The 16,782-nt window shown below is 62.0% G+C and overlaps 1 protein-coding gene across 7 annotated transcripts in view; it reads left to right on the top strand.

Annotated features, from left to right (window-relative positions):
* Window positions 1-2,387: 2,387 nt before the first annotated feature.
* Window positions 2,388-16,782, top strand: part of PAX5 (paired box 5) — a 111,419-nt gene continuing 97,024 nt past the window's right edge. For 4 of the 7 annotated variants that reach the window (XM_068420146.1, XM_068420148.1, XM_068420151.1 and 1 more), the window contains exons 1-3: window positions 2,388-2,433; window positions 9,342-9,507; window positions 13,690-13,887. In XM_068420146.1, coding sequence (XP_068276247.1) covers window positions 2,388-2,433; window positions 9,342-9,507; window positions 13,690-13,887 — 410 coding nt within the window. Of the gene's footprint in view, window positions 2,434-5,249; window positions 5,321-9,341; window positions 9,508-13,689; window positions 13,888-16,782 lie in introns of those variants that run through there. The other 3 variants (XM_068420147.1, XM_068420150.1, XM_068420153.1) reach the window with 2 other exon arrangements.

The following is a 16,782-nucleotide window of genomic DNA, read 5'->3' on the forward strand; positions in this document are numbered from 1 at the left end:
ACAGCGCAAGGGCCCGCGGAAGCCTCCGCGCTGCTTTCGTTAACGCGCCTGCGGGGACGCCAGAGCGGCGCCGGGGCCACGGCGGGCGGGGGGTCCGGGCAGCCGGGACGGCGTGCCGGAGCGGGGCCAGACACGCACAGCCCCGGGGGCAACGGGTCCGACTGCAGCCGGGCCGGGGCAGCGGCCCCCGTGCGGGCACGGCCCCCGCAAGAGCGTACGCGGGCGCGCACCCCGCGGAGCTGCCGGGCCCCACCGCAGCCCCTCCGCCACCCCACACGCTGCCCCTCGGGCCGGGACGAGCCGGGGGCTCCGCTGCCGAGGCGGGAGGGCAGGCGGGAGCCCCCCGCGGCCTGTTTTTAGGACAATAAAATGTGGTTTTCGTTCGTGAGGCCGGAGAAGCGCTCCCCGGGCTCCCCGCCGCTGCCGGGGCCGTGGGCCGGCGTGGCCGGGAGAGGCGAGGCGGCAGAGCATCGGGAGGGTGGGGGTCTGAGTCCCTTTGCCTGGCTTGTTTGGGGCCGCCTCCCCCCAGGGCGGTGCGGCAGGGAAGGACCGTCCCGGGGCGGCTGGTCGCACGGCGGCCCGCATCTCGGGGCGAGCCGGCGGAAAGCGGGCTCTGGCCGGCGGCTATTTTTGTGTAAGCAAATGAGAGCGAAGAAACGTTGGTGAAAAGGGAAGCAAAAAGGGCGAGAGGCAGGAGCCGGCCCCCCTGCAGCCGCGGGGCTCGCGGGACGGAGCCGGGCGGCTGGGGGTCCCCGGTGGGCCCGGCCGCGACCCCGCAGCCGAGCCGTGCGGGGGGGCCGGGCCGGAGAGAAAAGGGGAGATTTAGGAAACAGAGTTGCGTGCCTGTCCGCTGCCGGGGGGATCCGGGGGGAGCGGGGCTGCGCCGAGAGAGGCGAGCGGCAGCCCCGTTACCGGCACGTTGCCGGGGAGGTCAGAGCAATAGTCGGTTTCCGGCCTCTCGTGACCAAATCCAAGCATGTCGCTCCTTCCCGGCGGTGCCCGGCCCGGCTCGTCTCCGCCGCAGAGGCCCTGTCCCCCCGCGCGTCCCTGCCTGCAGGCAGCGGTGCCCCCCCCGACAGCCCCTCCGCTCCCCTGCCCTGCGGGCAGGGCCTCCGGTGTCGCGGCAGGCGCCCCGGGGCCGAGGTTCATGTTGTCCTTTGGGATGGGGAGCGACGTTATTTTTTTTTTTTCCCCGAGTCGTCTTTGCTGAAAAATAAATCTGGGAGCGATCGAGGCCTGGTGAATTCTCCCCCTCCCCTCTCCCCGCCCTCACCCGCGCCGCCGAGGCCTGCAGGACGCGGCTGTGGGTCTGTAGCCGCGGCTCGGTACCGGCGGGAGGCCGCCGTGCAAGCGGGAGGTGCGGGGGGAGCCCGGGCGGACCCCCCGGGCCGGTAAAGAGCAGCCCAAGCCCCCCCCCCCAGCACCTCCATCGGGCCGCTTGCCACCGGCCCCCCGGGCTCCGCGCCGACCCCTGAGGGCTGTCCCCAAGCGAGGGGCGAAGGGCAGGGCAGGGCAGCGGGTGATGCGGGGTGCGGGGGCTCTCCTCGCCGACCCCCAGGCACCGGCAGGCAACTCCCGGTCCCGCCCCCGCGGCGGCCCGGCCCGGCGGGGAGCGCGGCCCCGGGGCTGCGGCGTCACCCCCCGGCCCGGGAAGGGGAAGTCGGTTCTGCTGAAAAGTTGGTGACGGGCTGGGCTGGCGGAGGCAGAGCGGGCAGGTGCCGCCGCCGCCGCCGGTGCCGGTGCCGCCGCTCCGCAGCCAGCGGAGCGCTCGGGGGGCGGCTGGTTGCGAGCAAACTTTGATTCCTGCTACAACAGATGTCAGAGTTTTCTTGGGTTTTGGCTGCGTCTGGGGACATCTTGTGATGTTTTAGAGAACAGGACATGATCTCACATGGCGAGGAGCTCTTTAGTTTCTTAATCATTTCACGGTTCCTTCAGAGGCTTTTTTCCACCTAAAACGTTTAGTTTCAGCTCAGTGATCAGCTGCAAAAGCTCGGCGGGGAGCGGAAGAGTTGAATTATTCCAACCTGCGAGAGACCTTAAAAAAAAAAAAAAAAAGAAAGAAAAAAAAGGGAAAATAAAGAAGAAAAAAAGAAGAAGAACTAAAAGAGAATAAAAGAGAAGAAAAGAAAAGAAGATAAAGGAAAAGAGAAGAAAATAGAAGAGAAGAAAAAAGAAAAAAAGAAAAAAGAAAAAGAAAAAACGAAAAACAGAAAAGAAAATAAGAGAAAAGAAAAAAGAGAAGAAAACAGAAGACAAGGAAAAAGAGAAAAGAAAAGGAAAAGAGAAGAGAAAAAGAAAAGAGAAAAGGAGGAAAAGGAAGGCGACAACAAACCGACGTGGAAACTTTTCTCTCTCTCCGATTCGCCAAGCCCTGAGAAGCCGGGATGGAGCTGGAGAAAACCTACGCGACCCCCCGGGCCGGCCGCACAGGTGGGACTCGGGCCGGGCGCCGCGGGGGACGCCGAGACCCGCCGCCGCGGCCCATCACGCGTGGGCCGCGGTGCGGAGCAGGGCCGGGGCGGGCGGCGGGGCCGGCTCCCGGTGGGACCTCGGGGCGGCGCGGGGGCTGCCGAGACCCCTTTGTCCCGGGGAGCGGCCCCGGGTGTCCGCCGGCCCAGCGGCTCGGGCCGGGCGGGCGAGGGGACGGGGACCCGGAGCCGGCGAGAGGCCGCGGCGAGCCCCGTCGTCCCACGCTTGCCCGTGGGGCCAGGGGCGGGTGCGGGCGCGGCGGCGGCCTCGCGGCGCGGTGGCGGAATGTAATTCCGAAGCGATCGATGGGGCCTTTTATTAGGTAAATCGCCTGAATAATCGTTTAATCGATAAAGCATTTCATGGCGGCGCCCCGCGCGGCGGGGGCGGCCGGGGGCGGGGGGTGCCGGGGGCGGCGGGTCGGCAGCACCGGCAGCTCTGCCCGGGCCGGCGGGCGCAGAGAGAGGGCAGCGCGGGCGGGGCAGCACCCCGAGGCCGCCGCCGCATCCCTGCGGGGTGTCGGGCCGGGGGGGCTTCACCCGCGGGGGAGGAGGAGGAGGGGAGGATGAAGGGATGAAGGCAGGGATGAAGGCCGGGCAGGGAGGGGTGCCCGCCAGCGCCCGCTCTCCCCCGCTCCGCGCAGGCCGGGGCCCCCCACCCCGGGGTCTACGCCGTGCCGAGGTACCGAGCGGCGGAGGGGGAGGACAGGCCCGACGGCTGCGGGCTCGGCTGCAGCGCTGCCGAAGGATCCGGCCCTCGCCGTCCCCCGACCGGTCCGCCCCCCTCCGTCCGGACCCCCCGTCCCGGCCCCGCGGCGGCGGCTCGGCCGCGCCCGGCAGTTTGGCATTCAACGAAAACAGGCCCCGCGCCCCGCGCCCCGCGCCGCCGCCGGCGGCTGCCGCGGCCGCCCGTCCCCTGCCGCGGAGGGGGGTCCCGTCCCGGCCCTGCCGTGGGCGCAGCGGGCCGCGGGGCACTCGCCCAGGGGCGGCGGCCAAAGCTCTCGCCGTGCCGCCACGCCCGCGGCGGCGGCGGAGCGGGGGCCGGCAACGCCCGTCCCGTCGACGGGGCGGCAGCCGAGCAGGAGGGGCTTGTCCCGGCTGGGCTCTGCCGTGCCCCAGGCTCGCCCGCGGCGGGACGGGCGCGGCCCGGGGGGACCGGCCTGCTGCCCCGGCCGGGGGCCAGCGCCGCCCGGGCAGGACCCGTGTCCCGGCGGCGGCAGCAGCGGGAACCCGGCGGCCCCGAGCGCGACGGCGCCCACCGGGCAGCGTGGCCCTTCCCGGGGGCGCCGATCCCCCGCCACCTCGGACAGCGCGGGCGGGCGCACCGACCCCGGCCCCAGCCCGCGCCCCGCCGTCCCCCCTCCCTCCCGGGTACACGGGGAGGGGGCCGTCGGGGGTCCCACGGCCCCGGGACGCGACGTCCGCCCGTCGGGGGTCCCACGGCCCCGGGACGCGACGTCGGCCCGGCCTTCGGGGGGGGCCCACGCCCAGGGCCCGGGGGTCTCCCCGCCATGCGTCGCCCCCCGCCCCGCCGGACACCCCCCACCCCACCCCCGGTCTCGCGTGGCTGCGCCCCCGCCCCACCCGGGGAGGGCCACGCCCCCCGCCGCCATTGGCCCGTGGCCGGCCCAATAGGCAGCGGCGCCGCCCGGCGGCCAATGCGGGGCGCCGGCAAGTTAACTTTTGCGATTGGCCGGCGCGGTGAGTGACGGGCCGGCCCCGCCCCCCGCCGGCGCCGCTGTCCATCCGCGCGGTGCTGAAGCACCGCCTCCGCGGGGCGCGGGGCCGGCGGGGGCGGGGGGGGGGGGGGGGGGGCGGTCCCGGGGCGGTGCCCGCGGCAGCCGGCGGAGCCCCCGCCCCGCCCCGCCCCGCCCCGCCCCCGCGCCCGGCACAACCCCCGCCGCCGCCGCGGGCCGGCAGCGCGCCGGGCGCACGGCCCGAGCCAGGCAGCGCCGCGCCGCCCCGGCAGCCCGGCGGCCGACGGCGGGCGGGGAGGGGGCGGCCGCGGCCCGGCGGGCGGGCGGGCGGCGGGGGCGATGGGCGCGCCGCGCCGGCGCCCCAGGTCGGACGGCGGCCGCTGACGGGGCGCCTCGGTCCCGCGGGGCCGCGGCGAGGCGAGGCGAGCCCGGCCCCCGCCCCGCTCCCCGCCCTCTCGCACACCTTCCCCCGCCGCTGCCCGCGCCCACCGCCGCCCCGCCCGGCTCCGCCAGTTGCTGCGAGCGGCGCGGCGGAGGGGGGGGCGGGGGGCCGGCACGGGCGGAGCGCGCCGCCGCCCCGGGACCGAGCCCCCGCGGACGGGGCGCCCGCCCCCGCTGCCGCCCGCCCCGGCCGCCGCCGCCGCGCAGCCGCCGGCGCCTCCAGCACAAAGAGCCGTCGAGGCGGGAGCCCCGGGCTGCCGGCCGCCGGACCCAGCCGCCCGCCCGCTCCGCACCCAGCGCCGGCCCGGAGCCGGGAGGCGGGTGCCGCGGCTCGGCGGCCGCCCGGGGACCGGCCGGGGGCGGAGGCGCAGCCCGGGGCGGCCGCTCCGCGACCCCTCGACGGAGCCACCGGACGCTGCGAGCGGCGCAGGGAGCCGCGTTCGGCCGACGCTGTCGGATACCGCGGCCCCGCTCGGGGCGGGACTCGTCGGCGTTTTGGTTGGTTTTCTTTTTTTTTTTTCTTTTTTTTTTTTTTTTTTTTTTTTTTTTTTTTTTTTTTTGGTCGGTCTCCGGCTGTTTCCTCCGGCCCCCTCCCCCAGCCCCACACCCGAGCGCCGCCGGCGAATCGAGATCGGCTCAGCGAGGCCGCCGCGGCCCGGACCGCCCCGATGGAAATACACTGTAAGCACGACCCGTTTGCAGCGATGCATAGTAAGTAGGGCTGCTCCTTCCGCTCCTCTGACGGCCGCGACGGGCCCCGCGCGATCGCGGACGGGGCCGCCGGGCCGCCGCTCCCCGCGGCTCTGCGGGGTCCGGACAAACGACGATCCGGGCTGCCGCCGGCCCCGGGGCGCGGGGCTTGCTCTGCCACCTCGCCCCGGCCCGCAGCCGCCGGGGCCGCCGTGCCCCTCCTCGGGAAGGGCGACCGCGCCGCGGGGATGGTTTTGTCGGTGGACGGACGGCGGCGGGGTGCTGCGGGCACCGGGTTTGTCCGAGGTGTGTTTTCCCGTAGGGAAAGAGCCAGTGTAAATACGTGTTTAAATATACACGTAGATATACGCACCTGCCTAACTATATATGTATAGTTGAAGATATATATATGTATATATATATATATACACATATGAAGAAAGCCGGCCGGTATTTCCGGCAAGCGGAAAAGTTTGCTATACGATATTCTCGCTCTATTTCAACATTTTGATATTCGTTAATTAAAAAGCAACCGAAAAAAAAAAAAGAGCAGGGGCAAACAAATACGAACGGCACGGAGTGGGGCTGGAGGGAAGATTTTTTTTCTTAACCATCCGAAGAAAGGCGAAACAATTTCTGGGCAGCTCCGCGCCGCGCAGCGCTGCAGAGGACGAGAGGGCAGCGGGGCTGGTTGAGTTAACGGGTCGTGCGCGATGGGCTTGCCTGAGATTTGTTGTGCTCGAGAGGTCGGGGAAGACTTATCCATTAGCACAGTGTTATGTGAAATGACATCTTCTCTCACGGTGAGTTAAACGCTGCATTACGGCGAGAGAGGGCGAGGAAATTTAAGGTAGAACTAATCTCGTTTCCTGGTGCATCGCAGCCCTTCAGCGAAAAGAAATTTGTTTGCAAAACAAACCATCCAGCGCTGGGGCTGGAAACCTGCCTCTCCGCGCCTTCCCCTCGCTCGCTGTGTGCCCGCTCCCCCCCTCGCTCTCCCCGTCGCACCGATTCGGGAGGTGTCCGGAGCGGGGACCGCGGCCGGTAACGCGGTTCTGCCGCCCCCGTGAAAACGGGCTCTCCCTCCCGCGACAGCGCAGCTTTTCACACCCGCGTTTGTTTTTCTCCCGTCATTGAACCAGACCGCGTTTTCTAAAGGAGAACTTTAAGGGCGGAAAGCCCGCGGTGCGGGGTGCGGGGGGACGCGGGGGGCTGGACACCCCCGGCGGGAGAAGCGGCGGCGGGGTTCTTCGCAGCCTGGAAAATCGATACCTTCCGCAGGAATTTCGGGGCAACACAGCAGGGAAAAAACCGAACCCCCGGTGCCTTCGCTCCGGCCCCCGGCCGCAGCGGGGGGGACCCCCGGGGCTATTCGCCGCCAAACGATCCCCGGACCCGCTGCTCCCCGGGGGGTAGGCGGCCGCGGTGAAACGCGGCGGAGGAGGACGGGGGAGGCGGGCAGCGGTGCGGGGCGAGCGGGGCCGGCGGGGGGAGCGGGGCCGGCGGCGCAGCCCGGACGCCACGGCGGGGGCGGCCCCGAGCGGGAGCGTTGTCCCCGTCCCGCTTGGCAGAGCACGGGGCCGTCGCCGTCCCGGGGCCCCTGGGGCGGGCGGGGGGCAGTGGGGACTGCCCCGACCCCCGCGGGCGGCTCCCCGGGACCGGCCGCCGCTCGGGACGGCTCGTCCTCCGCCCGCCCCGCCCGCAGCTTGCCCCGGGGCTCCGGGCAGGGCCCGCGGACCCCGCGACCGCTACCGCGCCGGGGCTCCCCCCGCCCGAACGCACCCCCGAGCCTCGCCCCGTCCCCGCTCCCTGCGGGGGGCTCCGGGCTGTGGAGCGGGGAGCGGAGCCGCGCACCGGCCCCGCTCCCCCGGCCTCGTTCCTCCAGCTCCGCACCGAGCCCTGTGGCCCCCCGCCTCCCGCAGCCCCCCGGCCCGACGGGGTCCCCGGCGCCCGCCAGCTCCCGCAGCCGTCCCGGGAGCGCGGCAGCCGACGGAGGGGGGACCCCGGGCGGGCAGGCAGCCGGGCCCGGCTCCGGTGCCGCTTCCCGAGGCGGTGGCAGGTTCGGGGAGGGGTCCCCGGCGCGGCGGGAGGGACGGCGGCGGCCCCAGCCTTTGTTCCCCCGGCGGCCGCAGGGTCGGATGCACTCGGCCTGGGCAGGCCCGGGCCCCGCCGGCCTCCCGGGGCTGGGAACTGCCTCTGGAGGGAGAATCAGCCCTTGCCGTGAGGAAACGCGTGTCTTAATGCTTGCTTTCTCTCTTTCTTTCTCCTCTCCTTTCCTTTCCTTTCCTTTCCTTTCCTTTCCTTTCCTTTCCTTTCCTTTCCTTTCCTTTCCTTTCCTTTCCTTTCCTTTCCTTTCCTTTCCTTTCCTTTCCTTTCCTTTCCTTTCCTTTCCTTTCCTTTCCTTTCCTTTCCTTTCCTTCTTCCCTTCCCTTTTTCCTTTCCTTTCCTTTCCTTTCCTTTCCTTTCCTTTCCTTTCCTTTCCTTTCCTTTCCTTTCCTTTCCTTTCCTTTCCTTTCCTTTCCTTTCCTTTCCTTTCCTTTCCTTTCCTTTTTCTTCCCTTCCCTTTTTCCTTTCCTTCCCTTTTTCCTCTCCTCTTTTCCCATCTCCCCCCTTCCCTGATCACCCCCGCAGCATCTCGCCGTTCACATTTGCAGCACCGCGCGTGGTTTTGTGCAGTTACAGCCGCTGATAGATGGGAAGCCCGAGGTCTCGTTCCCTGCAGCGCTGCAGGGTGCTCCTGCACGCCTCGGCCATCGGGGTGTCCCTGCTCCGGCCGCAGCACCGTCCCAGCCCCAGCGTGTCCCTGGGCAGGGGCAGCCGGAGGCACCCCGACGCCCGGGGTCTGCTCCCCGCAGCCCGGGGCTGCAGGAGGGACGGGCGAGCCGAGGTCTGCCTCTGGCAGCGAGGAAGGCAGAGCTGACACTTGTCTGCTCGCCACAGGCTTTAGCAATCACGTATTTCATGTGGATTCATTATGTGTCCTGACAGTTTTAGAAGGTGTTTGTGAAGTTTGACAGCAGTTTATCAATGGTGAAATGGCCAGATTTAAATAAAAATAGCTCTATATAATCTTTTTTTTTTTTTTAAACACTAAGGCGTTTGGCTTGTCAGCTTATTCAGTACTGTTCAAGCCCTGTGCAAACAGAGAGATTTTCTGTATTATTTTTGTTCCAGAATTGGCATCCGTACTGCCCCTATTGCTTATTTTCAGTTTCTCCACTCCTCTGTAATCTAAGTAGTTTGGATGATTAACAACACGAGGGTTAACTGTATTTTCTCGCTCGATACATGGGATTATTACATGTTCATGGGTTTTACACAGTCCCACTACTGTTGGTCCGAGTGGGTGCTGTTTCCCACCAGATATGTGATTCACCTTGCTAAAGGTTGACAGTGCAACCCTGCTAGAACAGGAGTAATGTACTGGGCTTGCCTGAGTGTTCATGTTTCACTTGTGGGATCATAACAAGACTGCTGTAAATTATAAGAGCAGAAATCATACTCTTGGTTTGTTTTTTTTCCTCTTGATTAAGCCAAGGCATTTGGTAAAAAAAAACCACAAAGCGTGTTTAATTTCAGGTATCCCCTTCCGTGCTTAGACAGAAATAGCGCGTAGGCTGAGCGATCGCCCAGCCTTATTTTCGGTTGGCTTCCTGGGCAGAGGCTCACAGCAGCCTCTTCTCCACGGGGCAGCCCCAGGCCTGTCCCCGGAGTTCACAGTCGGGTGCACGCGGCCGCTGGCTTCAGGAGGAGGACGACCAGGCATCGCTGCGTGGCTCCCCGCAGACACGGGGACCGATCTGCCGTCGGGCGGGAGGGTCCTCCCCTCCGGCCAGGGGCATTGCGGCAGCGCGGGCAGCGTGGCCGTGACCGCCTCCGTGCTGCGGGTCCTGGGGAAAAGCAGCTGGAGGCTGGACCGACGCTGGGGAGGCGATGCCCAGCGCCGGGGAGCGCGGGGCTGGGGAGACTGCCCTGCAGAAACGTCCGAAACTCACGCAGCTCTTCTTCTCCTGCCCTTCTCCCCCTCCCCTGTGTGTTTCAGGACACGGAGGCGTGAATCAGCTGGGGGGTGTTTTTGTGAACGGCCGCCCCCTCCCAGATGTCGTTCGCCAAAGGATCGTGGAGCTCGCCCACCAAGGGGTCCGGCCGTGTGACATCTCCCGGCAGCTCCGCGTCAGCCACGGCTGCGTCAGCAAAATACTTGGCAGGTAAAGGGCGGGGGACGACGAATCCTTCTGTCTCCGTCAGACTTGTCAGTGCCGGTCCCTTAGCTGAAGGCTGCAAACAAATGGAGAGTAGTGGGAACCTCAGGAAACCAGCCCGGTGGGGAGAGGGGCGTTTATCCTGCCCCTGCCGGTTCTGAGTGAGTGCAGGAGTCTGGGAGACATCTTCAGTAAAATGGTGAAAAACCCCAGAAGTTGTGGAAGTTACTGGTTTTGCTTTCTGACAAAGACTCTCTTAGCAATAATGCCATTATATATCGCATCAACCTTGCCGTGTGTTCATTCACACAGGCTATTGTGCGGTCTGTCCCACTGTTCAGTTCGACGTCTTTTTCTACCCTTGTGCTGGAACACGTTCTTAATTAGGGCGCAGAATAGCATAAGTAACTATTAACCATCTTAGTTTTGGGAGTAGCCCCCTGTTCAGGCTGGAGCTGCTTGAACCACGGTGGCAACAGGAAATTAAACTCTGAATTCATATAATTCATATAATTTCCTGATTTTGTTTTAAAACTTGAAATAGATTCAGGTCAAAAATACCATCCTTGCTTCTTTGGATCTTGTGAATGAATCTGAGCATAATTTGTGTACATTATAGTATTAAAATGGTTTTGGACTCCCAAGGTGTTCTGAGGTACCTGGGCAACTTATATTTAGGGAAAACGTTTGGTTTTTTTTTTTTATAAGAACATGTTTTTCTTGATAATCTGGAAAAGTTAATTCCTGAACTATTTACTAAACATTCACAGTTAACTTAATTGTTTAGAATTTTACTATTTTTATTTTTACATCTTTTTCATTTCCAATTTTTAACCAGTCTGCCTTCCTGGACGTAGCACAGCTGCAGAGACCGTGAAGGCAAATTTTTTTTGTGGTACCACGCAGGGGATCTGCTTGGATTAGCAGCATTTACAACCTCTCCATGGCAATTTAACCGTTCACAATCAGGCTGGCCTGGCAGCGTCGTGGGCCCCTGGTTCTGTAGCTCTTGGCGTTCTTTCCCCCTTAGCCCCCTCTTACCTGTACTGGCCGTAACGGGCGACCACCACCTCCCAGCCCAGCCCGGCGCGCTGCTGGAGAGCTGCGCGAGCCAGCTGCACGCCTTCCTCCCGGTGCAGGTTTGAGGATGCCGATGCCTTTGCTATTTTAGAGGGGAAAACTTTCCACGGGCTTTATCGGAGACGTGCCCATCGTGGGCTGTCTCGCTCGGCCTTTGCCTCGCCTGGCCGGCGCGGTTCGGCCGGTGATGCTCTCCGCGGCAGCGGACTTGCCACCAGTTCCCATCGGGACCAACGTACAGCTAAGCCAGGGGCAATTTATTTACCTGCCAGGCAATGGTTTTACTTTGATAGTTTGAACAGCTCTACCGTTAGATGTATTTGCACTGTAGGGCTAAGAGTGAGGCTCCAGAGCTTTGTCATTAAAGTTGTCAACAATAAATTGGAATTTCATAGCTCGTTATTTTCTTAGCTAATAATTACAGTGGGTAAAATGTCACTGTAATTGCAGCTCTGCGTGTGTGTGCTTTTGCGTGTGTGAAAGGTGGGAATCCTTATGATAAATCCTTACGTTTGGAATTTTGTGGTCAGAATTTTTCAGTCCTCGACACAGACTTAAAAAACATCCAGAGGCAGGGGAGCAGCGGTGAAACTCTCACGCCTCCGAGGAGGGTACCGCGGGGGTGCCCACGCTTCACCTGCACTGGCTGGGGGCAAAAGGCCCCCACAACCTGATGTGCGTGAAATGAAGCTGACTGCCGCCGTCCTTGACTTTAAAATGGAGACGGGAGTCGGGGGTGCCCGTGCTGCGCAGCCGGCAGGCCCTTCGGCTGCTCCCGGCCTCGTCGCTGGGGCGAAGAGGAGGGAGGTGGCGGCGGCGGCGCGGGGCAAGAGCAGTCCCCATCCTGGCTGCCCGGGAGAAAGGCTCGGGGCCCGATCCTGCGCCCTCCCATGCGAGGCGCGTCCTCCCGTTGGCGTGTGCGTGCCTCTGCAGAGCTCGAGGTGGTGAGGGCGGGCGGCGGGGAGAGGATTTGGGAGTGGAGGTCTTGCTGTCCGGGGGGGCACCAGGGCTTTGTCCCCCCACCGTGTGCTCAGCACCGTGGCGGCGAGGGCCTTGGCCGTGACGGCTTATACCCACCGTGGCGAGTCAGCCGTGGAAACGCCGCCTCGCCTGCGCAGCCACGGCTTCCCGAGCTGCTGGCGACGGTCTGCGCGGCCGGGCCGCCCTGCGCCGCGGGGCAGGTACCGCGGGCGCCGTGTCGGGGTGCGGCGAGGGACCATTGGGCAAAACCACTATGGAATGTTTGTAAAAATCCATCGTTTTGACTGGAACTAAGAAAAAACGTGACTTTTTGTTTGGTAGCGTTCACGGTATTGTCTGGCTTCCTTCTGCGCCTTCCTCGCAGGAGAGGTGCCAGCAGCGAAGGTTTAGGGGCCAGGGGTGCAAGGTCTCAGCAGGTTTGTGGTCCAAGTTTGCCATCGTTTTGTCATGTCCTCAGGAAGCACGGGAGGAGCTGAATTTTACCCCTCTGCCCTAAAGCGTGCTGCATTTAGGGACAGCAGGAGGGTTAACGCATCTCTGACACTTGACGCTTTCCATTACTGATATTGCAGAAATGGCTCGTGGAGACTGGTGGGTCTGGGTGCACATCTGCATCCAGAATGTCTGAGCACACGTACGAGCAACGCGGTGTCAGTCTCCTTAAAGGAATTTTCGGCCCTGCGCGCAGAGCTCTCCCAGAACGATTGAAATCCGGTAGCTTGGCAGAAATTTGATGAACACGGTTGCGTGTTACAGCGAGACGGACGCTGGCTGCGCAGCCTGTTTGTGCTCTGCTCATGCTGCAAAGATTCAGGAATTATTTTTTTTTTTTTTTATATAACGGGTGTGTCAAGTAGCTGCAGAGAAAATATATTAATAAGCGGTCTTGTGCTCTTACTTGGGAGTCTTTTCTGAGCTGCCCGCTAGAAATACGGGCACAGGGCAGCGAGTGGGCACGTTTGAGCTGCTGGGAGAGTGCGGCTCGGTGGGCGCCTGGGCTCGCGGAGTCGGGGTCTGCTCTGCACGGGAAGGACGTGCTGGATCGGGGCAGCTGGGGCACGGGGTTTATTTTTCATCTGGTCACGAGAAAATTCACAAGAGACAAAGAAATGCCTGGCTGGGAGGGTGTCTGGTGCATCGCGCTCCCTGAGAGCGCAGCACGGAGGGGCATGGTCTCATCCTGGGCTCCGTTCCCGGATAAGTTACGACTTCTGCTCTTAACGGCGTGTTCGAGGCTTCATTTATTAGAAGGGGGAGACTTGCAGGGCCGGGGATCTCAGCTGTGGTGTATTGTTGCAGCGCTGCCCAAAGCAATCGCTCTTGCGTGATTTGCACGTGAAGAAATCGGGCAGATTTCTGCCGGTTTAGGGGTCCGGGCTTCCACCTCTCCCGGCGTGGCATCAGCAGAGCTGCTGGTGTGGGTAAAGGTGTTGTACCCGAGGAAGGGCAACAGGACTGGTCGCAGGAACCAGCCCCCACGTCAGCTGAACCCCTCCAGGACGTGGGCAGCTCCCTTTTCCTCAAAATTCGTGATGGAAACTACTAAAAACATAATGTTAAAAAGAACAGATTATGAAAAATATTAACTGTTAAGACCATAAGATGTGTATTAAAACCATAAAATGGGGAAAAGATGTGCCGGCGTATTTATTCAGGAGGTGCAAATAAAATACAGTACCTGGCCTTCATTTCACTATGAAATGGTAACAAGCTGTAGATATTAATGACAGAGAATTTCTGTAGAAACAGTAATTTACTACAGAAGAGTCCACTGCAAAAAGTGGTCTTTGGTGTGATTTGTTTCTATTATTGCCAGTACCGCTGATTAATAACACGCATTTTCAGTTAATTTTGGATCCCGGCGTGCCCTTTAATCTTGCATTGTTTCTTTTGTCTCGCTATTACAGAAAAATATATATTGTATCCGGAGGCCCGATTCCAATTACTATAAGTTAATCTATTAGGTGATGAAGCACTGCATAGGCAGAAAATGTGTATGTGGAAGTGAAGATGTATCTCAGGGTTTGCTGGAGTTTGGTTACCTCGGAATCGTGTTCTCTGTAAACCTCGAAGCGTGTTCCCTGTCCGTCTGTGATAACCAGAGCTTTGTTTTGGATGTTGCCCCAGGTATTACGAAACCGGGAGCATTAAGCCTGGAGTGATCGGAGGGTCGAAACCAAAGGTCGCCACACCCAAAGTCGTCGAGAAAATCGCAGAATACAAACGCCAAAACCCCACCATGTTCGCCTGGGAGATCAGGGACAGGCTCCTCGCCGAGCGGGTGTGCGACAACGACACCGTGCCCAGCGTCAGCTCCATCAACAGGTAGCGGTCCGTGCGCTCCGGGGAGGGGTGCTCCTCAGGGGGACGGGGTGTATGGGGATGTTCGCGGGCGGTGCGGGCGGCACGCGTGTTCGTGGCACGTTTGGGGCCAGGGAGCAGCCAAAGTGACACCGATTATCACCGAGGGCAGGTTCTGCTGCTGGCCTTTGCCTCGTCCCCGTGCTCGCCCCAGCCCGCGAGTCGCAGGCCTCGCTGGTGACCACCGGGGTGGTTTGGCTGGTGGCTTTCGGGTGCCTCCGCCATCTGCTTGTTACGTGGACACACTTAAGCGGCCTTGAATTGCCTTTGTGAAAAAAAATGCAGGACGGTCTCATTTGGAGCCTGAGTCCTGCGTTTGGGGGTTTTGCCCTGACCTTGCCGGGCAGGAGCGGGCTTGCAGAGCGCTCTGGAGCTACGCTAACGGGCGTCCGTCTCAGTTACACCTTCTCTACTCACCCGCTTCCGAGTCGAAGGGTGTCTAAAGCTGGCGTTGAAAAAAAAACCCCAGTGAAACACTCTGTTCTACCTCCAGCCCTGCCAGACCGGTAATAAGGGATTAACACCGGGAGGGCAGAGTGCTTGGGCAGCCCCGTGCCCACCCGCGCCCCTGGCACGCCGAGCCCTGTGGTTTTCCTGCGCTGGGCTCTGGCCCCGCCGCGCTGGCGAGATGGTTTTCACTTGTGCGATTGCATGCAAATTCTTCGAATGCATCTAGCTGTAAAGTCCCATCTGTGTCCGTGGACGTGAAATAAATTGATGCAATATTCTTTTATTGGCTATCCCGACCTGATTTGCATTCATGGAGTTGCCGCTTGAGTAGCCGGCGTGGCTTCCGCGGCGTCGCAGAGAGCGGTGTGCCTTGCCGAACTGAGCGTGGGGGCAAAGGTTTGTGTGTTTAAGAGCGAAAATGGGTCAGTTCAGGCACAGCCTTTGCTGCTGCCTGGGAGCTCCTGACTCGCTGGGGCTCCGGAGCAGCACCCAGTAACCCTACGGACGTGGCATTTTCAGGTTTAAAAAGGGTTTGAGAAATAATATGGACATCAGGAAAAGGGAAGGAAAACATTGCTCTGACTGACCTCGAGTTACCAAGGGCAAACTCTGCTTCCGTGAAAGCCAGCTCGAGCCCTGCCGGGTGAGACGCATCGCTGCTGTGAGCCATTGATGCTGCGAGCATCCTCCAAAAACCTGCCAAAAAGGCAGTCGAGCTCTAGGAAAAAGAGACGTTGAGGAGCTTCCAGTCGTGTTTTGAGCCAGTTTCCATATTCTGTCTCTTGCTGTGTCCGTGTGTGTCTGCACACCCACTGCCATTGCGTCAGAAAGCTGTCCCATGATCCGCCACCGAGTTATCTGGCCACAAAGCTCGTTCTTTCTCCTCTGCTTGTGGCCGTGGCTAAGGTCTCTCCCTGCTCTGAAAGGTGTGAAACCCCTTTTTAAAAACGCACGCCATCTCTTTAAGTCAGGCTGTTTACCCAGGGAGTTGTTTTTGCCATCTAGGAGCACATCCCGAAAACCCCGACCGAGCTATCACGGCAAGAAACCTGGAATCCACATCAAAACCCTTGGCCTCAGTGCTAAATCCTCCCACTTCCACGCTGCAGCCCGTATTTACATCGTATTTACAATGAGGTGTACGCTTCCAGGCTTTGCTGCGGGGGTGTTACACACCGGGGATGTGGACCCCTGCTCACGGGGCCCTTACGGACCGGTGGGCTGCGGACCAGGTGCTGCCCCGTCGCGGTGCGGTTCCCGTCCTGCTGCTGCCTCTGTATATGAGTGAATGATAACTATTATTATTAATTAATAACATTAATTAATATTAATAATAAGCCGCTCTTCCGCAGCAGGAGCAACTCTGTGTGATTAAGGCTTAATTAATCATTGCGATTAGTTTTGCTCAAATAAGCCAAGAGCTGCCCGGCTGCGTCGAAGGGCTCCGGTCCTCCGTCCCTCCGGAGATGAAGACGTTTGTGTGTCGGGAGGCCCCGGGACGCCCTTCCCGTGTGCAGGGCGTTATTGCTGCTCCTGCTCACCCCGTCCCGGGTCCTTGGCTGCGCTCCCCCAGCGAAGCTGCTTGCACAGCTTCCCCTGACCCCCGCGCCGGGCTGGCTGCTCCGGCCCTGGTGGACCTGTCCTCTGAAGATGTCTGACACCCGGCAGCTTTGCTCCGGGGATGGTGGCCAAAAGCCGGCTGACTAACGGCCCTAGCCCCCCGCCAGCCCCCACCAGGCCCTGCAGTTGGACACAGAATCACACAGAATCACAGAATCAACCAGGCTGGAAGAGACCTTGGGATCATCGAGTCCAACCATTGCCCTGACACCACCATGTCAACTAGACCAGGGCACTAAGTGCCATGTCCAGACTTTTCTTAAACCCCTCCAGAGATGGTGACTCCACCACCTCCCTGGGCAGCCCCTTCCAATGGCTAATGACCCTGAGAAGAAATGCTTCCTAATGTCCAACCTGAACCTCCCCTGGCCAAGCTTGAGGCTGTGTCCTCTTGTCCTAGCGCTGGTTGCCTGGGAGAAGAGGCCGACTCCCACTGCGCTACAACCTCCCTTCAGGTAGTTGTAGACTGCACTAAGGTCACCTCTGAGCCTCCTCTTCTCCAGGCTAAACACCCCCAGCTCCCTCAGCCGTTCCTCGTAGGTCAGACCCTCCAGACCCTTCCCCAGCTTGGTCGCCCTCCTCTGGACTCGCTCCAACACCTCAACATCTTTCTTGAAGTGCGGGGCCCACAACTGGACACAGTATTCAAGATGCGGCCTCACCAGTGCCGAGTACAGAGAGACATGAGGGGATGGGGACAGCAGCGTGTCCTCTTCTGGGACGGGGCTGGGCGTCACCGGTGGTGGTTCCTGTGCTGGCCCATGGGGTGTCTTTCAAGCAAGCAACTGC

This window comes from Nyctibius grandis, chromosome 30 (assembly GCF_013368605.1).
Source record: "Nyctibius grandis isolate bNycGra1 chromosome 30, bNycGra1.pri, whole genome shotgun sequence".
NCBI classification, from domain to species: Eukaryota; Metazoa; Chordata; class Aves; order Nyctibiiformes; family Nyctibiidae; genus Nyctibius; species Nyctibius grandis.